This window comes from Spea bombifrons, chromosome 4, assembly GCF_027358695.1.
Source record: "Spea bombifrons isolate aSpeBom1 chromosome 4, aSpeBom1.2.pri, whole genome shotgun sequence".
In the NCBI taxonomy this organism is placed as follows: Eukaryota; Metazoa; Chordata; class Amphibia; order Anura; family Pelobatidae; genus Spea; species Spea bombifrons.
Window position 1 is genome coordinate 104,386,896 of NC_071090.1, and position 23,179 is coordinate 104,410,074.

Here is a 23,179-nt window from a genome sequence, read left to right on the forward strand (position 1 = left end):
GACAAAGTAACGTCTGAAGTCTTACAATATGTCATGTATTATAAAAAAATTTTTTTAAATACGAGTGTTGGATAAATTAGAAAGGTCGAAGAAGTCACAGTCCAATACGAACGGTTCAATCTGGAAGGTAAAATATACAAAAATCTATATGTTCTCCCCCCTTTTAAACCTTGGGGAATAAAGTGTATTGGCATGCAAATGCACCTTTTAAGTGCACATGAAATAATTGCATTTATTGCCTGAAGTGCCCACAATAATTCCAAAAAAAAAATTATTTACCAAAACAAATATTTAACTAAATTTGTTTGTGTAGAAAAGCTTCATAATTTTAAATTTTAATTATTACAAAAAGTAGGGCTTATGGGTGGAATTTTAAACACATTCTGAAGCTTCAAATCTTAGCTGGCAAAAAATGTGGCAGAATTGGTAGAGAATCAAAGTTGTAAATCAACTTTTACCACCAGCTGATCGCTGGGTTCCTTAACCCATACTTCTCTCTTGCTGTGCCATTTTGAATGCACCAAATTTTAGTTACTGCCTTGGGACCCCTTAAACTACGTCCCTGATCTCATCACACAAATGTTGTACAGTTATTTTTAATTATGGGGGATGTGGGAAGGTCATGTTTTTGCGTGTAACGTTCCAGGGAGCTGGAACTGCGTAGTTGTAGCATGCATCGGTCAGGAGTCCTACTCTTTTGAAGGTAACTCCAGCAACACAACACCCTCAGAAATTCTTTCCTCATGTCTCTGCTCCTCAGAGTGTAAATGAGTGGGTTCAAAGCCGAATTCAAGGTGGCCACCCCAAAAAAGTAATCCGCTTTGTAGAGTATTTTGCATGATTTCACTTTACAGGAGACATCCAGTAGAAGGATGATGAAAGCTGGCAGCCAGCAAATTATGAACACCCCCAGAACTATGGTCACAGTTTTTAGGAGTGCAAGTGTTTGAGGGGCTGCTATCTCAGCATGGCTGGACTTCACAATAAAATATATCCTAACATACAAAATGACAATGGCGAAGAGTATGGCAGTAAAAATAGTAACTATAAAAAGAATGTACTTTTTGGAATAAAGAGGAAAGACCGTAGAGCACTCACTGAACTTGTTGATGCAGTTCCAGCCTAAAATGGGCAAACCACCAATAACCATTGAGATTACCCAACAAGCCCCAATTAGGAAGATCATTCTACAGTTCCTGTCTCTGCTGTAGACCTTGACTTTGATGATGGCCACGTAGCGTTCAATGGCAATGGCTAGTAAGCTGAAGACGGAAGCAGCGAGTGTGGTGAAAGCGGACCCTTCACGAATAAACCACTCCACAGGAGTAAGCTCCAAGGTGACTGAACCAGAAAGCAAAATGTTGGCAATATAGGCACAGCCGGTGAGAAAGTCTGAGAAGGCCAAATTTCCAATGAAGAAGAACATGGCCGAGTGGAATTTCTTGTTGCGCCACACTGAAGTTAGAACAAGCAAGTTCTCCAAGATAATAATGCAACAGATGATAATGAAGATGATGGAGATAACTTGTCGGGAAGGGTTCTCCTTGCGGATATCCTCCTTGGTATACTTGTAATGATCTATAGTCTTGTTCTTGTTCAGGTAGTCCTGGTAGATGCTATTCATTTTTGCTGTTTTGGTGAGCAGCGGACTATGGCTCTCTTAGTTCTTCTCGGCTACCGTATCTGAATACCATTAGGGATCGCCGCTGCTCATTTTACCTGGAAAACAAAAAGTGAAAGGATTATAGATGGAGGCTAAATGAAACAACAAAATGAGTTTTAGGGTGACGTCATAGTGATAAAGGTTAATTGGAGGAGTTATTTTATGGGTGTTATATGAGATAATATGAGGAGGTATAGGGAGGGGGTTATATGGAGTGATAGGATGACTTATAGGGAACGGTATATGTTACGTACCTGCCAGCTGTCTGCCTGCCTACTGTGAAAATCTCTCCTTTTCGATGCAGCTTCCTCACCGGTACCCGTGGGTGACCAGCGCTCACCACCCACAAGCACGCGTCTGAAAAAGTGGAAATAAAACTTGCATCACTGATACAGCAGACGTCTGACGGGAAGCAAAGGGGAATTTCACCGCTTCGCTTTAAGCAGCATAGGTTACTTAAATACGTAATGGTAGATCTTCATGTTTAAGAATAGATATGTATCAATGTCAAAAAGGAAATTAACGCATATCTCTTAGTCTTACGGTTACATACTTGGTATTTGTCAGAATTTTACTTTTGAACTTTTTTTTTATTAGTGATATTACAAAGGGTCTCGGGTTAAGGTACGTCGTTTCTAAAGATAGAAAGTAAAGGAATGGGCGAGAGTGTGACAGCTGCAGTTCATGTTCATAATTACAATAAGGCGCAGCCTAAATATAGTACTAGGGCTGCTGAACGGTCAGCGGCAAGATAGCAGAGGGACTCGGAAGCAATTATTTCAGAGCGCTTAAAGGGACACTCCGACCATCATATTCACTTTAACTATGCAGGAGAATGATGAGGGGGAAAAAAGCTAAGGATCTAACAGGTCTATGGAGAAAAGAGAGGAAATGTGATAAAAGCATTTCATTATATGAGGGAAGTATATTTCAAAAGAAGAGATAAGGTCATGGTGAAAATTAAAGGGTCAGAGGCTTAGATGGTGAGGAAGTTTTACTCCATGGAGAGAGTGGTAGATGTGGGGGGCAGCCTCTTAGCAGAGGTTGTAGAGGATACTGCAATGCAATGAGGGATTTTAACCACGCATATGGTATATCGAATATACAACAAGGACCAAGAACCAAATAAAGTTTGAGCACGGAAAAAGCAGACAGATTGGATGGGCCAGCGGTCCATATCCATGTTCAGCAACTGCTATTATCTAATGCCCAGCTACTTTCCCGGTTATAAGGTCCACATTCATGAAAAACCCTCTTGTGATTTGATATTTTTCCTTTGCCAAACTGAACACAGTAGCTCGTTTGTAGCTTTCTGAAGCCTCTCCGCTGTCATGATGCCAGGCAAGATCTGTTTACCAATGTGTATTAATATTTACATTTCCATCACTCAACGGTTACAGTCACCATAAAAGACTTTCCTATTTAATGGATGGAAATGAATTATTACAGATATTGTAGCATAAAGTAATAGAAAATAAATAAACTTTGAAAACATGTAGTCAGAGACATTTATGATATATACATATGCACTTGCAGACGGTAATATTTATACTTCTGCAAATCCCTAGTACACCGGCAGATGCTGAAACTATATAACCGGTATGCTCTAACCGGTCAGGGATACTTGTAGCCCTTTGGGTATTTCTTATGTTCCCAGGGCTCAAAACCCATAAATAATAATAATAAACTTTTTTTTTACATGTATTTGGTTGAAAAGGGTTGAGTAACCGCTCAAGTTGTTGACTAACCAGAGAGCTGATAAGTGAATGCAGCGTTTAAGGAATGTGGTAGGGCCGCATCTTAAAGGAAGGCCAACTGGCATGCATGGGAACTCTCTGGGTTTGGCCATGGGCTTCTGGAATAAAAAAAATGATTACAGGACCACTAGGGCAGTGTTTGGTCTTGGGGCGGGGGTGGCTGTTGTGCCTACAATGCTTTGGGGGTGCTCATGAAAGTGTCTGTACCCAAATACCAGTGTTTGACCAGACAAAGGCTGGTGGAACTCAGCTATTTAATTTTTATAATACCTGGAGTTGCCTACCGCTGGTCATGCCAATGACATTAGAGCGTATACAACAGGGTCAGTATGTGTCTGTGTCAGCTAAGCAAAGGTGACTGGCTGGACCCTGGCTCATAAAGAGAAGCATTCAAGTCCTACTTCTCGTGAGGATTTTGGTGCTCACAGGCATCCGTATGTATGCTTATAAGGGCCTTTCTGCTCTGGGCATTGGCTGGGTCACCCACCTCTATCTAACTCAGAAACACTCCCTAATAACCCTAGCTGTGATTCTTGTTAGGTCAGCTGACACTTTCTCAGGCTGTCACCGTTTTGCTTTAGGAGATCCAGCGTGGGAAACTGTGATCAGCCACATTCTTCAACTAGCTATATTCGATGCATACACTCAAAAATAATGATTTTAGTGACTGATAAATCAGGAGATGCATTTGACAACTGGTCTCAAAAGCTGGAGGTCTTCTGATGAATGGAGAGTGTGTCTTTATTTTCAGTGATAAGCAGGTTCATATACCTTGCAGCCAGGGAAGTTTAGAACCGATTCCCTACCATGAGCAGGGACAGTGAAGAAAGAAACAATAGTGGGCCTCAAAATGGTCACGCGGTGGAACTTCAGCCACTGGGCTAGGATTGTGGGGGGGGGGGGTCAGGGATGGCAGACAAGGCTTTAACAATCAAAGTGTTAAGACTGTAACAATATATTTTTTTGCATGCATGTTATTTGTATTTTTTGCGACATGATTTCCCAATTTGGATGATCACATTATCTGTTGTTAATGGAATGTGAAAATCATCCACGGTGGTCTCAGTGTTTGTTTTCCATGTGGCTGGTATGGTTTTGGGATATTAGTGCTTATTTTCATGCCATGCTGGTAATTTAATAAGCTTTCTGGGTGGCCAGGCAGTGACTCATAATCCCTTCCACCTAAGCGATAACCGACTTCTGTAGTGAACGGCGTTCCCACATCACACAACACTTACGTCAAATCACGAGTACTATAAGGCAGACCACTTGGGCCTGCCTGCCTATAACACTGACACATTTAAAGGTACTGACTCTAGCTTCCCTCTTGCCCACACTGTCTTGTTATTTCCGTGTCAATCCTTTTTGTTATTTACATACACAGCGCCATTGTATTCCGCAGCGCAGAGGTTAAACAGGACATCACAATAACAATCTGGTGTTACAGAAACAAAAGGTAACGAGGCCTTTGCTCAAAAGAGCTTACAATCTTTTTTATTCTATACACCTCTCTTTCTCCTCCTCTCTCGGCTTCCTTCTATCCTTCCTTCTGTCACGTTACTTATCTAGCTGGAGAGGGAATGGCTTCCTTAAAAAATTAGGTGGTGAGGCCTATCCCAAGATTAATAATATATATTTTACAGAAACTGGTGAGGAGGACCCTGCTTAAACGAGTTTACAATCTAGAGATATGAAGTGATCATCAGATTAGATGAGCTGAATGTTTCTTAGCCGCTTACAAATTCTACCTTCTTATGGTTACAAGGGCTTATTTATTGATACTCAATGGCTAGCTGCAACCCTCCATCTATGACCTGGACAAGAATGATGAAAGGTAGACGATCGCCAATAACCCAGCACTCTGAAAGATTTTTAAATCACGGGACCTCTAGCTGGTGCTGTAAGCGGCAGAAACGGCTAGAGGGGTCAGTCTCACTTTTCAATAAGACTCTACATATTAAATATAATATGATCTTCATCTAAGTTACAATAATGAGCAAACACAATCTGTTTTAACGCATAACACACAAATCATTGTATTGTTCTTGTCTATACTGAATACATCAACCCACATACAGGACGGTGGAATATATATGAACCCCTGGGCTAATCACCTCAATTGAAGTCATGGGATAGCAAACCTGGAGTCCAATCAAAGTAATGGTATTAGATTTGTGTTTTAGAGCTACTTTGACATAAAAACATAACAAATTCCAACATTTGTTCACCTGAAGTTTGCCAAAGAGCACCTTGACTACAACAGTACTGGGAAAATGTTCAGTAGCAGGTTGGGTGATGCAAAGAAAATCTGCTTTTTGCAGCAGACTACTGGACTTGTGCTCTATGTAAATCAGTTAAAATGCAATTCACGTAAGAGAAATCATATGCAACGGACAAATGTTAGCAATCCAGGTGCTCAGGACTGCAACTCCTATCATACTCAGTCAGTTTTCATGCACAGCAGGCTCACAATGCCTACAGATTTAGACGGTGCTGTGCACACACTTCATTCACATTGTTAAACTCGTTATTGTGTAGACACGACAATACTATTCCTTATTGAATTTCAACTCTCCAGGGACCCCGTGGTCAGCGGTTAAAACAATTCACTGCGGAAATAGAGGGCACAGGGGGATATTTCCGTCAACGTAATGTACTAGGCCGGATCCCTAGTTCGCGTCTGTCAATTGTCCGGATAAAGGAAGGGGTAAAGGAGCAGACATGTCCCCAGTGAGAAGGGAGGCTGCTCGGGAGAGAGAGGCGTTAGGTCACATCTGCAGCTCTCTTCCGATCTTCCGCTATATGCAGAACGGTCTATTTTAGTCTCTCTCTCATATCCTCTGTTTCCCAAAAGTGTTTCCTTGTGACTTTCGAGGCTTGCTTCCTTCTTTGAGAGACCAAGGTACAGCGTCTCTTTAATCATTGAAAGCAATGAACTTGACCAAGCTTTTGTCCCTCGGAGCCCAAGACTTGCCAATTAGGTCTCCGTGGCAGCCAATTAAAATCCGCCACATGATCAGTGGATATGGCATCGCTCGTTATAAAAATAAACAAAATACGGAAAGGGGTTTGATGGCTGGTACCAATTCCTCATCCAGATGTAGAGCTTCATATAGTTAAGACAAAAAATGAACAGGCTTCATTTGCATTGCCATAGAGCATCAGCTGAGTGTGGTGTTTCAGGTGGGAAAGTCACCCAGAGTATCACATGACTGACAACAATGGCCGCCTCCAGGTTCATAGATTAAGGAAATCTATTGGAATAAAATACCAATCATGGGCATAGGGCCACTTTGTACTAAGCTGCACTGTATCAAAGGATGGCACTCAAAACAAAAGAGACTGTTTAAGATAGAACAATGGCATGCTCACTTTGTCTGTACTTTAATTGCGTATTAAAACGACTAGATAGTTACTTTGAATATTTTCTTACGTTGAAACAAGTATTGCTTGCACTTTCTAAGCAGGAAGCTTTTGCACCACTAAACAGGAAGTGATTATTTAAACAAATTGCCACAAGCCTGCTGTCAAAAAATGTAAAATATCTTAAGATCTGAGATCTAAAGTGATGTTTAATATAGATTGTAGCTTTATTGACGTCCAACTTTAATCCAGCAGGCCATATGTCGAGCTTGGATGTGACTTGGCTCGGGACGTGGTGTGTTTGGCTTCCCGATACAATCCGCGGAACTGGGCTTATGGTCTGGAACCACTGATCCCTCCATGCTTGACAAAATAATAAACACTTTATTGGAAAATAGGTAGGCCATGGACAGAAAACGAGTGGGAAGTGGGCAGAAATTCATTAAAATAACCTGATTTTAGGTGGGGGTAGAAATCCTAAGGAACATAGGGCTTCAGGCTATATTTACAGTACCAGACTGGGGGTAACAAGGCGGCCCTTGCACGCTAAGGCCAGCGACAGGCTAATGACATGCGACAGGCCACACATTATGTTATTAGCATGCAGCTGGCAGATTTGGTGTGTATAGAGCCATGTAATGCAATGGCCAACTAGGCATTTGCCCGATGTGTCAGATGGCCAATCCAGGCCTGTACGTATATATGTAGCGGTATGTCAGTCCTGTGCGATTATGTATGTCCAACTCGCATGTTTATCATGCTTGTCCAAGGGTGGCCAAGCAATCTGCCTACTGTTTCAATGCTAGAGCTGGTTGGCGGTGAGTATACGGCGCGTGAGCACTACGAAGATGCGGGTGTGTTGGCCTGAACACATTTTCCGCAAGCCAACAAGCTGGGGTAAGGCAAACGCATAGGGCAAAAAGGCAAGTAAAAAAAAAGTATACAAAAATGACGCAGTGTGGTGGGAGTTCCACCTTTTAATTGCATAAGATGGCTGGAGTTTCCCTTAGTGATGTAAAAAACAGTAACTAAGATTCTGCGGAAACGTTACTCATATTATTGTAAACCAATGAATGTATTATCTTGGGACCTAACATCTGCTACCTGGATGGAGACAGCTCTACTCTCATCTCATCGGCAGCTATGTAACCAGAAATGCACATTTACATCTTTCAAACACAGGATGTTCAGAGCTACTGTTATTGGCCAGCTTGTGGTTTGTGGTTTACATTAGGAATAATGAAACACACTTCTACAAAGTAATATTCAATTTACCGTATATTACATTTCCGATTATCTAGAATATCTTAAGAAGAAGTATTAAGTATTTTATCCCAGACTGGCAAACCTCCTCGCCAGACCCGGCTAAGCCAGGTTCTGGAAAACCTCCCCAATAGAAAATGTACAGGTCCAGCCAGGGGCCACACTTGGCTCAGGGATAATCAGGGCCTCTCCTTGCCATAGGGGCACTAGGGAACTTTCTCTTCCCTCCGATAGGCTCTCACAAGGCTCCGGTGGTTTCAATGTCCAGCAACTGTGCCTGATGCAGACTTCAAAGTCCTCAAGATTGTAAGCTTGCAAGCAGGGCTCTCTACCATCTAATGTATCGGTTTGTCTTAGTCTGTCAATTCTAGTCTTGTCAGACCCCTTGAATATATGTATTGTATTAAGCGCTGCGTAAACTGTTGGCGCTATGTAAATAAAAGATAATAATAAAAGTCCCAGACTGGGCATCCAGTCTTTTGCAAATTAGACGTTTGGCAGCATCGGCCCACCCGGCTCTCCAAATGTTCCACCCCAGGGACCCATTCGCGAGTTAGACTCATCGTCTCGGCACAAAATACAGACAAAACATCTCCCCGGGGCTGTAAACTGTCACAATATGTTTAACCTTATTAAATGTTTTCCTGTTTGAGAATGGCATACAAAAGATATTTATTCTACCTTCACCCCTAACCCTATAAACAGCTGATACTTGTGGAATTTCCAATGATATCCCCCTCCCACATAGCGTATACACAGGAATACACATACGTGCTATCAGATCACGGGGTTCCACCTGATCCTCTAGATCATTTGCTACACAGTAAAGATGACTATAGAGGTTTTGTGGTTGGCTGGGGAGATAAGTATTGCAAAGAGTTTATACAAAGTTACATATATATGAAACTGAAATTCACATTTCAGCTCATGCTAATACTATACGTAATAACACCAAAGACTGGCTGTATTCATTCCGATTGCTAACTCTGAGTTGAATTAAAACTCATGACCGGATTCCTAGAGAATTCCACTGAAAGGAACAAAGAAAGTAAACCAAGACCTACTATGTTTTTGTAGAAGTTAAGACACACCTAGGGTTTAAACATGCAAACTAGAAACGAAAGGGAAAAAAATGCTAGCTTTAGGGGTACAAGTTGAGAATGGAACTGAAATCTAATTTAGACCAATTTTAAGATTAATGGAATAACGGGTTGGCTCCTAAATCTCACCGTCTGGCTCCTAAATTCTAAAGCACATTTGTCAGCACCTGCCACCACAAGCCAAAGAGCCCCGCGTAAACAAACACAACCATTAAAGGGTTATCCCCTCTAACGCAGCTCGGATGATAATACGGATTGAAGATCAAAACCGTGGGTGGGCCACACTTCATTTCAAGTGAAGCTGGAGACAGTTTAGGAGTGGGGGAGGCGCATGCATAACATGCCTGGCTTAGAGCCCTGGCGTGGTATCCGTCCTCCTGTCTGTCACTCTCAGGATTAGACCGTTTTCAACCCCCCCCCCCACAGACAGTCACCCTCTTAGCAATGATTCCCTGCACGTCGACGATGGTCTGAAGCCGAGGCGGCACTAACGTTTTGTGGCGCACTCCTTACAGAATGTGGGAAGAAAGAGATATAAATCCCTTGCCTCATTTCTTTAAACAAACTTGTGATGATAAATATTGTGTTCCATAGTTTGTCTATACCAGTTACCCTTTTCACCGCTTGTATCGGAGTAAAGATCGCTCTTTGCGTTTTTTGCTTAGGGCCCGTAAAAAAATCATTGAGGGGAAGCAGAAGGCAACATGGACTTGTTTTAGATCAAGCAGTTATCTTAAGATTTAAGTTTTATTTAGTAAATGTGAAAAACCTACACAGAGCAGAAAAATGGACCAAAAAGAGAATCCTTGGGAATTATGAAGGGTTAGGTTCTGCCCCGTGCTGACATCGCAAAGTGGAACGGGGTGCAGGGACGTTGTCGAGAGCACCCCTATCTTTGCTGCACCTGCCCCTCTTGCCCCATGGAAGTTACAGTCACGTCCTAGTGGTTTCTGGCTGTTGGGCAGACTATGTGGGCCGAATGGTTCTTATCCGCCGTCACTTTCTATGTTCCAATGTGCCGTGAAGCCAAACGGGGTGGGGAGGAGGGCCATCGAGCCTGATGATTCATAGACCAAACGATAGAACATGTTGCTCCTGTTTCATTTACCAGAGCTGCACACATACCCAGACTAAGTTTAGGTGAGCTGGTCCTGATATCATTATTCTTGGGGTTAAACTCAGGTGATCTTTGGCCTCCATGAATGCCCCCTTTGGTCTGCCATCTATATAGGTGGTAAAAGAATGGGAGGCCTGAAAAGTGGGGAAGAAAGGATGATCAGTTGAATAACGGGGCCCTAAAGGATGTCATTAAATAGAAAACAAAGACCGGCATTATCCTGATGTCACCAACTAAAACAATAGGTTTTCTGCCGTCTCGCATTCTGCCTCCCATGTGCGGAAAAGAAACCGTTTACACCGACTTCCTGAGGAGTCTCCAAAACACTTATCTGCAAAATGTGAAGTGCAATTGAACTAAAGGATCGTGATTTCTTATACAAGGAGATCTCAATACCAGACGGAAGACTCAAGGTAATCGTAAGGAACAAATTCTTGGTGGATTTAGAGGATTGCTAGTCTTAGGGCAAGGCCTGTCCTAACAACATCAGACACAATACCTTTTTGTTTTTATTTTATTCTGGAAGTAACCATTTAATATAAAGTCAAAAATGCACTATATATATATATATATATATATATATATATATATATACACACAAATTGTGCTATATATATGCTTTATTTGCCCAGGTTGGCCCTTTACTATTCATGTAGAAGGCAGAGGACCCTGGAAACTTGGTAAAGTTTTAATAGTTATAATGAAAAGCACATAAAAATTGTTGGCAGGTTGTTACTGAACGCTGAACCTTCCCGCTCACATCTAGAGGGTGCAAATTGGCTGTTGTTGCACTTCAATACCAACGTGAGACAACTGACACATTTTCCTTTGCCCCCCCTTTCCACTTTATCCGTGTCTTCTCTTTTTACCCTCCTCCCATTCCAATAATCGTTATTTCTACACATTAAAATAGCATTAGTAAACTTTTGTCATATGCCTCAAAGTGGCAAAAAGGGGGCGAAGGAGGAAGATCTGATGTGAAAAAAGGGGGAAGTAAGTCCAACAGATCAAACGGCAGTTATTACAAAAAGCCACGGATGAAATAGCAGAATCAGACACACCAGGCAGATACTCCGTATCACTATACAGTGCTGCGCGTTCTTTATCAGTGTATAGATACTCGGTATCATTATACAGCGCGGGGCGTTCATTATCAGTGTATAGATACTCGGTATTATTATACAGCGCGGGGTTCATTATCAGTGTATAGATACTCGGTATTATTATACAGCGCGGGGTTCATTATCAGTGTATAGATACTCGGTATCATTATACAGCGCGGGGGTTCATTATCGGTGTATAGATACTCGGTATTATTATACAGCGCGGGGCGTTCAATATCAGTGTATAGATACTCGGTATTATTATACAGCGCGGGGGGTTCATTATCAGTGTATAGATACTCGGTATTATTATACAGCGCGGGGGTTCATTATCAGTGTATAGATACTCGGTATTATTATACAGCGCGGGGTTCATTATCAGTGTATAGATACTCGGTATTATTATACAGCGCGGGGGTTCATTATCAGTGTATAGATACTCGGTATTATTATACAGCGTGGGGTTCATTATCAGTGTATAGATACTCGGTATTATTATACAGCGCGGGGTTCATTATCAGTGTATAGATACTCGGTATTATTATACAGCGCGGGGCGTTCATTATCAGTGTATAGATACTCGGTATTATTATACAGCGCGGGGCGTTCATTATCAGTGTATAGATACTCGGTATTATTATACAGCGCGGGGCGTTCATTATCAGTGTATAGATACTCGGTATTATTATACAGCGCGGGGCGTTCATTATCAGTGTATAGATACTCGGTATTATTATACAGCGCGGGGGGTTCATTATCAGTGTATAGATACTCGGTATTATTATACAGCGCGGGGTTCATTATCAGTGTATAGATACTCGGTATTATTATACAGCGCGGGGTTCATTATCGGTGTATAGATACTCGGTATTATTATACAGCGCGGGGGGTTCATTATCAGTGTATAGATACTCGGTATTATTATACAGCGCGGGGCGTTCATTATCAGTGTATAGATACTCGGTATTATTATACAGCGCGGGGTTCATTATCAGTGTATAGATACTCGGTATTATTATACAGTGCGGGGTTCATTATCAGTGTATAGATACTCGGTATTATTATACAGCGCGGGGCGTTCATTATCAGTGTATAGATACTCGGTATTATTATACAGCGCGGGGTTCATTATCAGTGTATAGATACTCGGTATTATTATACAGCGCGGGGCGTTCATTATCAGTGTATAGATACTCGGTATTATTATACAGCGCGGGGTTCATTATCGGTGTATAGATACTCGGTATTATTATACAGCGCGGGGTTCATTATCAGTGTATAGATACTCGGTATTATTATACAGCGCGGGGGGTTCATTATCAGTGTAGATACTCGGTATTATTATACAGCGCGGGGCGTTCATTATCAGTGTATAGATACTCGGTATTATTATACAGTGCGGGGCGTTCATTATCAGTGTATAGATACTCGGTATTATTATACAGCGCGGGGGTTCATTATCAGTGTATAGATACTCGGTATTATTATACAGCGCGGGGGTTCATTATCAGTGTATAGATACTCGGTATTATTATACAGCGCGGGGTTCATTATCAGTGTATAGATACTCGGTATTATTATACAGCGCGGGGTTCATTATCGGTATATAGATACTCGGTATTATTATACAGTGTAGTTAATGCCCACTGTGTATGAATCATTTATGGTTGATCCTCTGCATTGTGTATAATTGATATAAGATAATAGTTCTGTCTGCTACAGAGAAAAATAAACCGGGGATTAAATAGTAAAGTAATCCCACACTGAGTCACCAACTTCAATATGCAATATGAAAGGCCAACCACAAGTGGGTTTACCAGCAGCCAGGTGTGTGTTGGACATATTTACATGGTTCACTTGCTAAGATTTCTTTAGTCTCCCCAAAAATTGAACTTTACATTATCCAGGGCCAGCTCAGCCCCTCTTGCAGGAGATGTCCACTGGGGCCAGTCCATATAATGGAATACCGGCAAGTTCCAATTGCAGTTCGCATGTAAACACCTGCTGTAGTGAATCAGCCTGAAAGACCTCCCAGAGATGATAACATTGCCACAGCTAGAGCCTTTCCTGCCCACATTGAACCAGTGTTATACACTATATGGACAAAAGTATTGGGACACCTGCCCATTACACCAACAGGGTCTTTGATGACATCGCATTCTAAATACACAGACATTAATACGAAGTGGAGAATAATTCATCCAGTAGAGCGCTTGTGGGGTCAGCACTGATGTTGGACGAGACGCCCAGCTCACAATCTCCATTCCAGTTCATCCCAAAGGTGTTGGGGTTGAGGTCAGGGCTCTGTGCGGCCGGTCAAGTTCTTCCACCCCGAACCCATCCAACCCATCCAACCATGTATTTATAGACAAATGCTCTACTGGATAAATGGGCAAAAATTCCCACCAAAATCTTGTGGAAAACCTTCTCAGAAGAGTGAAAGCCTCAGGGGATCAACTATGTACTCTATGTCTACATGTCTATGTACTTAGAATGCAATATCATAAAAGTCCCTGTTGGTGTGATGGGCAGGTGTCCCAATACTTTTGTCCATATAGTGTATGTAACATGTAGCCCCCTCCTGTCTGTGTCACCCTGCGGGGGGAGGGACAGACTCCGTGCCCCATAGCCCCCTCCTGTCTGTGTCACCCTGCGGGGGGAGGGACAGACTCCGTGCCCCATAGCCCCCTCCTGTCTGTGTCACCCTGTGGTGGGAGGGACAGACTGTCTGCCCCATAGCTCCCTCCTGTCTGTGTCACCCTGCGGTGGGAGGGACTGACTCCGTGCCCCATAATGTTACCCTATCTGTGTCACCCTGTGATCAGCAGAACTCCATGTTCCAAAACGTCTTCCTGTTTGTGGCACGCATGTTTCATTTATTCCCATTGCAGAACAGCCTTGTGCTTGTAAAACCGCAGGTCTAATTTTAAAACCCAGCTATAAAACTGCAACTCGAGCAGTAATCATCAAACTAGAACAAATATTTATGTACAAAGGCTTCAAACTTAGCTTTTCGCTGTGCCCCATCATGGCACGTCAGCACACTTATCTATTAAACAAACACCGCACTCCGTAATTATCATGTGTTTATCATCTGGAGGTAGATACCGGGATCCTCATACTCTCTGCACAATATATGGGATATGCAGGACTGGATCTACTTACACAAAGGAGCAAAATAGGTCAAAATAAATGCATGGAACTGCGACCAAAAAAATCCCGCTGTATGAAGGGGTGCATCCTCTGTATAAATATTTGTTTTTGCCTTAAGTAAACATGACATCATTCTTCATATGATCTTTATTAAGTTGTTTTTCTTTTCATACTGATAGGTATATAGATACAAAAAAAGAATACAACAAAACAAAGCTGCATATAACGCTGCTAGATTATTAGTTCAATAAGTCATTGTCAGACTTAAATTATTATGTTTATATTAAAAACATGACGTAATTAACCACCAAGAGGCGGCATAGTGTCATCACCAGAGAAATGTAGAGCAGCAGGTAATTCCATAGGTCATTATGCCGCGTGATTGTTGGTATTCCACTTAGACCAGGACTGCCCATCAGGCAAACCAGGCAAAGGGCCGGAGGGCCGGTGTCCAATGACACCACCCATGTACCTTTATTTCTGCTTATGGGGCAGATTCTGTCGTTTAGCGTGTGGTCGCCCCCCCCATTAAGAGTACAGCAATGTTGGTTATTCCTGTACCAATACTAACTGTATATACCAGTATGATGACATGTTTACAGAACAGTGTGTTTATTGCGCTATACATTATTAAACAGTGCAGCGTATTCGTTGTCCATGTACTGTATAGGTACTTAATGTCATTATACAGTGCAGCATCGGTATCATCAAGAATGCATTATAATACTGTGCAAGCTGCTTGTTATCAGGATACAGATACTCAGTATCAATATACAGTGCAATATATACAGTTACTTTATTATTATTATTATTATACAGAGTTACTATTATTATTATTATACAGAGTAACTATATTATTAGTATTATACTGAGTTACATTATTATTATTATTATTATAATACAGAGTTACTATATTATTATTATTATTATACAGAGTAACTATTATTATTATTATACTGAGTTACATTATTATTATTATATAGAGTTACTATATTATTATTAGTATTATACTGAGTTACATTATTATTATTATTTTACAGAGTTACTATATTGTTATTATTATTATTATACAGAGTTACTATATTATTATTATTATACAGAGTAACTATATTATTAGTATTATACTGAGTTACATTATTATTATTATTATTATTATTATTTTACAGAGTTACTATATTGTTATTATTATTATACAGAGTAACTATATTATTAGTAGTATACTGAGTTACATTATTATTATTATTATTATTATTATACAGAGTTACTATATTGTTATTATTAATATTATACAGAGTTACTATATTATAATTAGTATTATACTGAGTTACTATATTATTATTATATTATTATTATTATACTGAGTTACTATATTATTATTATTATACAGAGTAACTATTATTATTATTATTATACTGAGTTACTATATTATTATTATTATACAGAGTAACTATTATTATTAGTATTATACTGAGTTACATTATTATAATACAGAGTTACTATATTGTTATTATTATTAATATTATACAGAGTTACTATATTATTATTAGTATTATACTGAGTTACTATATTATTATTATTATTATTATTTTGGTTATTATTATAAGTTCACTGATATGAGACAGCAAAGCCTGGAAGCCGTCACTCTTGGTGATTAGATGTGCGTCAGGTTACAGGGGTTATGCTTTATGTCACTTTATGTTCAGTACAGTATCCAGCACTTGGACAGATACTCGGTATCACTCTATGGTGCGTTTGTTACATGGGAGCTACGTGAGTATATGCAGGTCTAGTCATCGCCCTCATGCCGTGTGTTCTGTCTTCCCCTATCACGCTTCAGCTCTCAATGACTTCCTGTCACGCAGCCCTCTTATCTGCGCCACGGCCGGCATGTAACCCCTTCCCGGCAGGGGCCACGGGCTTGCACCGCACGGCAACCTGCTCCAATAACACGCCAGACAGCAATACATAGAGTAACACGGACTGACACAGTAACATAGAGAGATGCCGCATGCTAATTTAGCAATACATCAAGAGATCCAACTACCAGCACAGACATCCAAAGAAACATTTGGTCTTTCCTGGTGTGAAGACTCAGACCTTAATAAGTTCTAGATTCAGGAGAAATATGCCTCTCCATGCACGTTCAAATTCCCTGACTGTATTAACCTCTACCACTTCTGCTGTGAGGCTGTTCCCCACTTCTCTAGTACTCTTGTAGGCACGGTGATATAGAACTTCTTTCTCTGTGTTCTAAGCTGGTAAGCAGCAAACTGGCGAGTACACCGTGTAGATTCAAGTGTATACCACACGCTGTGCCACCTAGCCTTTTTTTTTTGCTGATACGTCTACTTTTACAATACCCGTCCGTGTGCTTCTATGAGAGGTGAGCCGTCTATTTCACGTCGATCGATTCGCCCACTTTGGGGAGTTCTGTTGTTTTTTTGGGGGATCTGCGGTAAGTCCATAACTCTATGGTACACCATTTACTCTATGGTTATATCAGCCAGTTGTGTTAGAAAATAGGATTTGTATACTTTTACAGAGGAGGTAGGGGTTAAAAGAAAACCAAGGACAGGTATGGTTTGAGAGCTTAGGTAGGATAGACATGCAGTGTATTGCGTAACAGCGTAGCGAGCACCGCGGGCACACCTAGCACACGAGGTTTCTCTTTAAGGAAGAAGCTGTCATATCTGTTCCATCAACGGAAATATACGAAGCCCCCAGCCGCCCCATGCTCTCCAGACAGAGCCGCAGGGAGGACGGCATAGAGACCTCGCTCCGGCCACTTGCTGCTTGAACATGTGCTAGCACAGTGTATAGGTAAAACGGTGTATACTACCTAAAGCTATACAGCAAACATGGCCACGTAAACTACACGCATAATGTCATATACGGCACAACCTCCAAACTCTCGTGTCATCTCGGCAGCCACAAAAGGACTTCTCTAAATCTCTGCAAACCAAGGAAGAAACCCAAGCCCCCTTTCCATTAGTGCAAGAAACCCCACACAATCCCACATACACTGATTCAGCGCGTCTAATAACAGAGTCAGAAACCAGTAAAACATCTCAGACCCGCAGACACTTTCATTACAGAGACTAAGAGATAAGACATTCATGCCCCTGCTCCCTCATCTCTCGTATTATTTGCCCTCCCATTGTCTCCGATCCTATTATCCTTCCTCCCCTTTATCCTTTTCAAGCCCCTCGCATTTTCCATTCTCCCTTTCTGTTGCTCCGTCTCCTCCATGCCTATGTTCTGTTGTCTGCATGTCTCTTTCCATTCTCGCTGTCTCATTCTTTCACCCATGCCTATTCCACTCACTCACTTAATCCATGGCCTCCAGCAGTAGCAAAACCAGCGAGGTCAGGTCGCCTCTCGCTATATTTTTATTACTGGTATCAGATTAAAATAAGTCTACAAAAATATTGCGCTGTTTTCTTTTTTAAAATAATAATTGTTTTGCATAATATAATGTTTTCAGGAAGCTGCATATCAGCTTCTCGCTCTGCTATCTGAACCCGATCTACTAGACAAACACTGACTCTTTATTATACTATCCTGAGTGACTCTATTTATTATTCATTAATGTCTTGATCCACTAGTCGGAAGCTACTGACTGTAACAGACTTCATTAGCATTACCATAAAGCATCAGCTCAGTGTGGTGTTGGAGGTGGGAAAGTCACCCAAAATATCACATGACTGACAACAATGGCCGCCTCCAGGTCTGCAGATAAAGGGAGCTTATTGGAGCAAAGTGAGACAAAACTTTATACAGCCCTGGGGTTATATTAATCTATACAGCCCTGGGGGTTATTACTGTATACTGGGCTGGGGGAGTTATTACCAGACCTGGGAACTCTCCGGGTTTGGCCCAGAAGACTCCACTTCTCCGCTTCAACACCTGAAACCTCTGGGTCATGACAGTGGGGTCCTGACACACCCCATTCCTCGCCCATTTCTCCTTTAAATGGGGGAGTCTCCCACGACACCAGCAGGAACACCATCAGTGGGTACTCCTGGCCGCCTCTCGCAAGAGTAGGCTCTGGGTGGCCGTAGGCCACAAGTTCCCAGGTATGGTTATTACTGTATACATTTTTCCATAGTGTGAGATTTGCTTCTCTGGTTCCCCCGGGTCACCGTGCTCTTTCTCCAATTGGTGGAAACGGTGTTTAGCCACGCCTACACCCCGCTCTGTTCCCGTCTCACTCGCATACTGTTTGGGACTAGCCCTCCCCTTGCCTATCGAGCCCCAAATGGCTACCTCTGCCTTCTCATTAATCCGCTCTGCCCCCCCCCAGAGGAAGTTGCCTGACCTTAGAATTTCCCAATTATGGCGACAATTTAAAGGTGAGGAATAACCACGCAGATCCAGAAATCAGGAAGTTAGGACGGCTGCTCCTATTCCATAAACATATGGTCCGTTTATCATACATACATGCTCCTTATTTAATATTTAAAACCGGTTTATGGATTACGTGACGTACCGATCTGTAAAACGCACGATTAGCCAAACGAGGCAGAACCGCTATAAATAAAGAAGTTCCTATGTTTTGGTTAACAAAAAATGTTTATCCCGGGTTTCAAAAGCCTGACGGAGACCATCTGTGCCGAGATCTTGCAGAGGCACCAGCAGAAGACGCAAGCGGCCTGAGCTGAGACGGGTTTATAGCGGAACTTCTGGAAGTAGAAGGGGCCGTAGACTATCAGGTTAGGAGAGGACAAGTTTTTGGTTTTGTCCATGAGAGAAGCAGAGCCATGAGCAGAAATGACGGGATCCTTACTAATGCGCCATCAGATTTCTTTTTAGGGAGTGTTGATGATATACTCCTTATTCTACACAGTGCTGAACCCGTACAATGTCATTGTCATACCTCCCAAGTGTCCTGTTTTAAATGGGACTATCATAGGCCAGCTGAGGAAAACTAGTGGGGTTGGAGGGGAAGTGGGGAGCGTTGCAAAACACCGTTCCTGCGACCCAGAGTAGCGCTGCTTCGCTCGGAGTCTCCGGGCCAGTTCCCAAGTGTGCCTGTGGCAGAGGCCTGGGATATGACATCATTTGCAGGGACTCACAACAATAGGGGGCACTAAAGTTACCCCTCATGAGTGCATCACTGCAGTCGAGTATAGGGGTTGTCAGTATGTAACAGGGGGCATCAATGTGTGCCAGGGGTATGTTGGGGGTAATTAGTATGTGTCAGGATAACGGGGGTAGCAGGATGTGTCGGGGGTAGTAAGGGGCATCCGTGGGTATTAAAGGATAATGGTGACACAGAGGTGGAAGAGGCAGCACGATAAGTTAGATGGAGATGGCCAGCAAATAGTTTCAGTGGTTAGAGGGGAGACTCTGTGTCCGGAGATAGAAGCTGCAGCTGCGTGCGTCAGAAGGGGCAGCGCGGGGTCTTCTGTATTAATGCAGAAAGGGCACGGCTGTCTAGATCAGGGAAAGTGGCTCCGTGTGGCGCGCAGAAAATATCCCGGGAAATAACCTGAAACCTTTTGTTTGTTAAATAAAGCAGCCGACGTGTGGCTCTCGAGCTGTCGATGAACTCCTTTTCTTGGCTAATTGCTGGTTAAGGATTATGGGACTTTTAAATTCATCAACAGCTGGAGAGTTAGTAGGTGTTGGTTTCCTCTGAAATGAATTTGTTTTGACATGTTTTTTTTCCAGCGGCAGATTATACGAGCCGTACCTTCAAAACCTACACGTGTTCCTCGTAGCTGTGTTCGTAGGGAGAGAAGTTTATTTCACAGGAGGAGGAGAAGCATTGGAGCAAGAGGTCTTTAATCTAAAGTTAGGCAGCCAGCGGCTTAGAGCCAATGTAAGGAGGTTCTACTTTACTGATAGGGTGGTAGGTAAGTGGAACAGTCTCCCAGCAGAAGTGGTAGAGGTTAACCAAGTAAGGGAATTTAAAAATGCATGGCTAGGCCATATTCCATATTCTGAACCTAAGACAAGAACGACCAAATGGTTCTCATCGGCCATCGAATTCTAGGTTTCCATGCCGTTCTGAGTAACACTGAGCTGACGGCGGCGGATGGCTGCACCGCGGTTTCATTGTGGGACACTTTGAACAAAGCAATGTGGCCAGACACCCGGATACATACAAGCTTTTGTACAGTAGAGACAACCCAACAAACGCTAGCTGTCTGAATGGCTGCAGGCATGGGGGGGGGCTTTAACCCTTAAGACGATTACAGATAGGGTTAGACAGCCAACCATTGTCTTGATGTATGACAGCCGCACAAGACAGCTCTATTCAACCCCCCCCCCAACCGATTGGGGTGAGTGAGTGGACAGCTACTTTTGAAATCCGATGTCAGCCTTAACCCTTTGAGCGCCATAGGAGACACCAGCACATACAATGTCTACATAATACTGTAGTACGGGGCGGTGGCAAAGTTTGCAGCAGCTGTGTCCTGTAACTTGACATTTCATGAATTTTGGCACAGCTGGCACCGTGCAAAAAAAGGCAGCCTCAAATGTCTCCTTTAATCTGTTCTCTCATTTAACCATTTCAGCTAAGCAACTGTTTTCATTGGGGTTCATATCCACTGAAGAGAGAGTCTGCAGGGGAGTTGCAGTTTCAACTCACTGAATCCACTATACATTGTAGAGGGCCAACCTCAGTGAGTTGGCCCTGAGTGATGCTTAGTTCAATCAGTGAGATGGTCTGTAGGAAGTGGCTCTGATTAATTAGGCACTAAAGCGGGCTGACTGAGCTCTTCTAGTAGGAGAAGCTCATTGGAATGGACCATTCATAATGCATAGTTTTTACAAGGGAGTTGAAATAATCCTCTCCCCTGCAGACTCCCGCTTTAGTAAATAAATGTTTAATAACTTACTATTATCTCACTATTGTGGTCTGGCTCAACACAATAAGCACTGATTAAAAATATCCAAGTTTTTTCCATTCTTTTCAGAACAATGCAGACATTTTTATAATTATGTCACCACAATAATCCACAGTATACTCAAACACTTAATTATTAGAGATGTTCACAAGTAGTGCCGAATAACACGAAATCCAATATATATTTGACGTTAAAAGAATGGAGACACTGTGTGTGCAGTGTCCTGATCACAAGAGCTGACAGTCTAAAGAGGCATGACAAAAGAGTCTATTAGTCATTTCAGCCAATACATATACTCTTGTATAAACCGCTTGAAAACCAGAGGAAATCGGTACAGAATGGTCTGCATATCACATAACCACCTTTTTATTATGCAATTTCCTACTGTTTCCCCTCAAATACATATCTTCTTTATGCAGTATGCTAAATGAATCCTTTCCACACCCCCCTTACTGTCACAATGGCCTCTTATTTTAATGCAATAGCTGCGTATATATAAAGTGCAATTCAAGTGAAAAGAGGGAAATGTGGTGCAATCAGCAAGCACTGGTTGCTATGGTGATTGCACCATTTGTACCACAACTGCCCTTTATACAAAAGCCCAGTGTGCTATCTCAGTCACTCTGCAAAATGATTTAAAAATGCAAATAAATACTCAATAGCCAAATTTACCAAACACTATAACTAACCTATAGAATGTGGCTATACATATTCATACATACAGTGTATATTATCATCTATTTAGGTACTTCGATTGTAAGCTCCTAGGGCAGAGGGTGTGCCTGTGTGTGTCTGTACAGATATACCCAAGTAGGTGTGTAGAAGCCCAGTGCTTCTGAGTCACTGCTGGGAGAATACATATCCATTATTCACAGATGGGCCAGGTCTGTGAGTTAGTGGCACATTTAGCATGTCCACAAAAACGAACATCAACGTTTCGGCCTCTCCCTGCAGCCCATCTAGATAAACATTTAAACCTTAATCAACCTTAGATTTAATCTACCTTTACTATGTTATAACTTCTACCACTTCTGCTGGGAGGCTGTTCCATTTACCCAGCACCCCCTCCGTGAAGTAAACCACCCAAGCCTCTGACCCTGTGGTTTCAGACTATGAGCCCTTGTTCTAACATTTCTCCTTCTCGGAAAGAAACTTCCCTCCTGTACTTTGTTAAATCCTTTCATGCATTTCAATGTTTCGATCACATCCCCCCCTCTCTCTCTTCTCTTGACATATCGCGATCTAAGTCTTTCCTGATACTGGTTATCCAGATTGCGATATAATTCACAATGTTATATAAATGTTTGCAAGTTTACATACAAAGTAATCACTACACCGATCTATGTATCCATTTGTGTATAAGCAGGAAGAACACGTTATTTCTTTCCCCCTCACCTGGATTGCTCTTCCTTGTTCTCCTCCAGCAGTTGAAGAGCCTGAGCACAGGGAGGAGGTGGGCTTTGCCCCCAACTCCTCAGCAGCACCTGTAAATCCCACACTTTACTTTGATCAACAGGTTTGTTTGATCCCGAACACCTAATCCAACAGATAAGAAGAAATCCCCCAGTCCAGGGCAGCTGGGATTCCAAACGTGGAACTTCTGCAGGAACCCTTGGTGTTCCAAATCAGCATCTTAGATCCTCCTCAGCCTTCCCTCTCCCACTTCCAAGACACAAAAGTAGGGGGGTTCTGGGTGTGCTCAATACACCCATCTCTCTCTCTCTCTTCCCCTCTCTCTTATTCCTTCCCCCTCTTCTTCTGGGAAAACAAAATCCAGATGTTTTCTTCTGCTTTGGCTCTGGG

General features: G+C 42.2%; 1 protein-coding gene across 1 annotated transcript; it reads right to left on the reverse strand.

Annotated features, from left to right (window-relative positions):
• Positions 1-442: 442 nt before the first annotated feature.
• Positions 443-23,179, reverse strand: S1PR2 (sphingosine-1-phosphate receptor 2). The gene is made up of 3 exons (XM_053464856.1): positions 22,772-23,179; positions 1,918-2,020; positions 443-1,719 (listed from the first exon to the last, which is right to left on the reverse strand). Exon 3 carries the CDS (start codon positions 1,622-1,624, stop codon positions 572-574), a length of 1,053 nt encoding a protein of 350 aa, XP_053320831.1. The 5' UTR covers positions 1,625-1,719; positions 1,918-2,020; positions 22,772-23,179; the 3' UTR covers positions 443-571.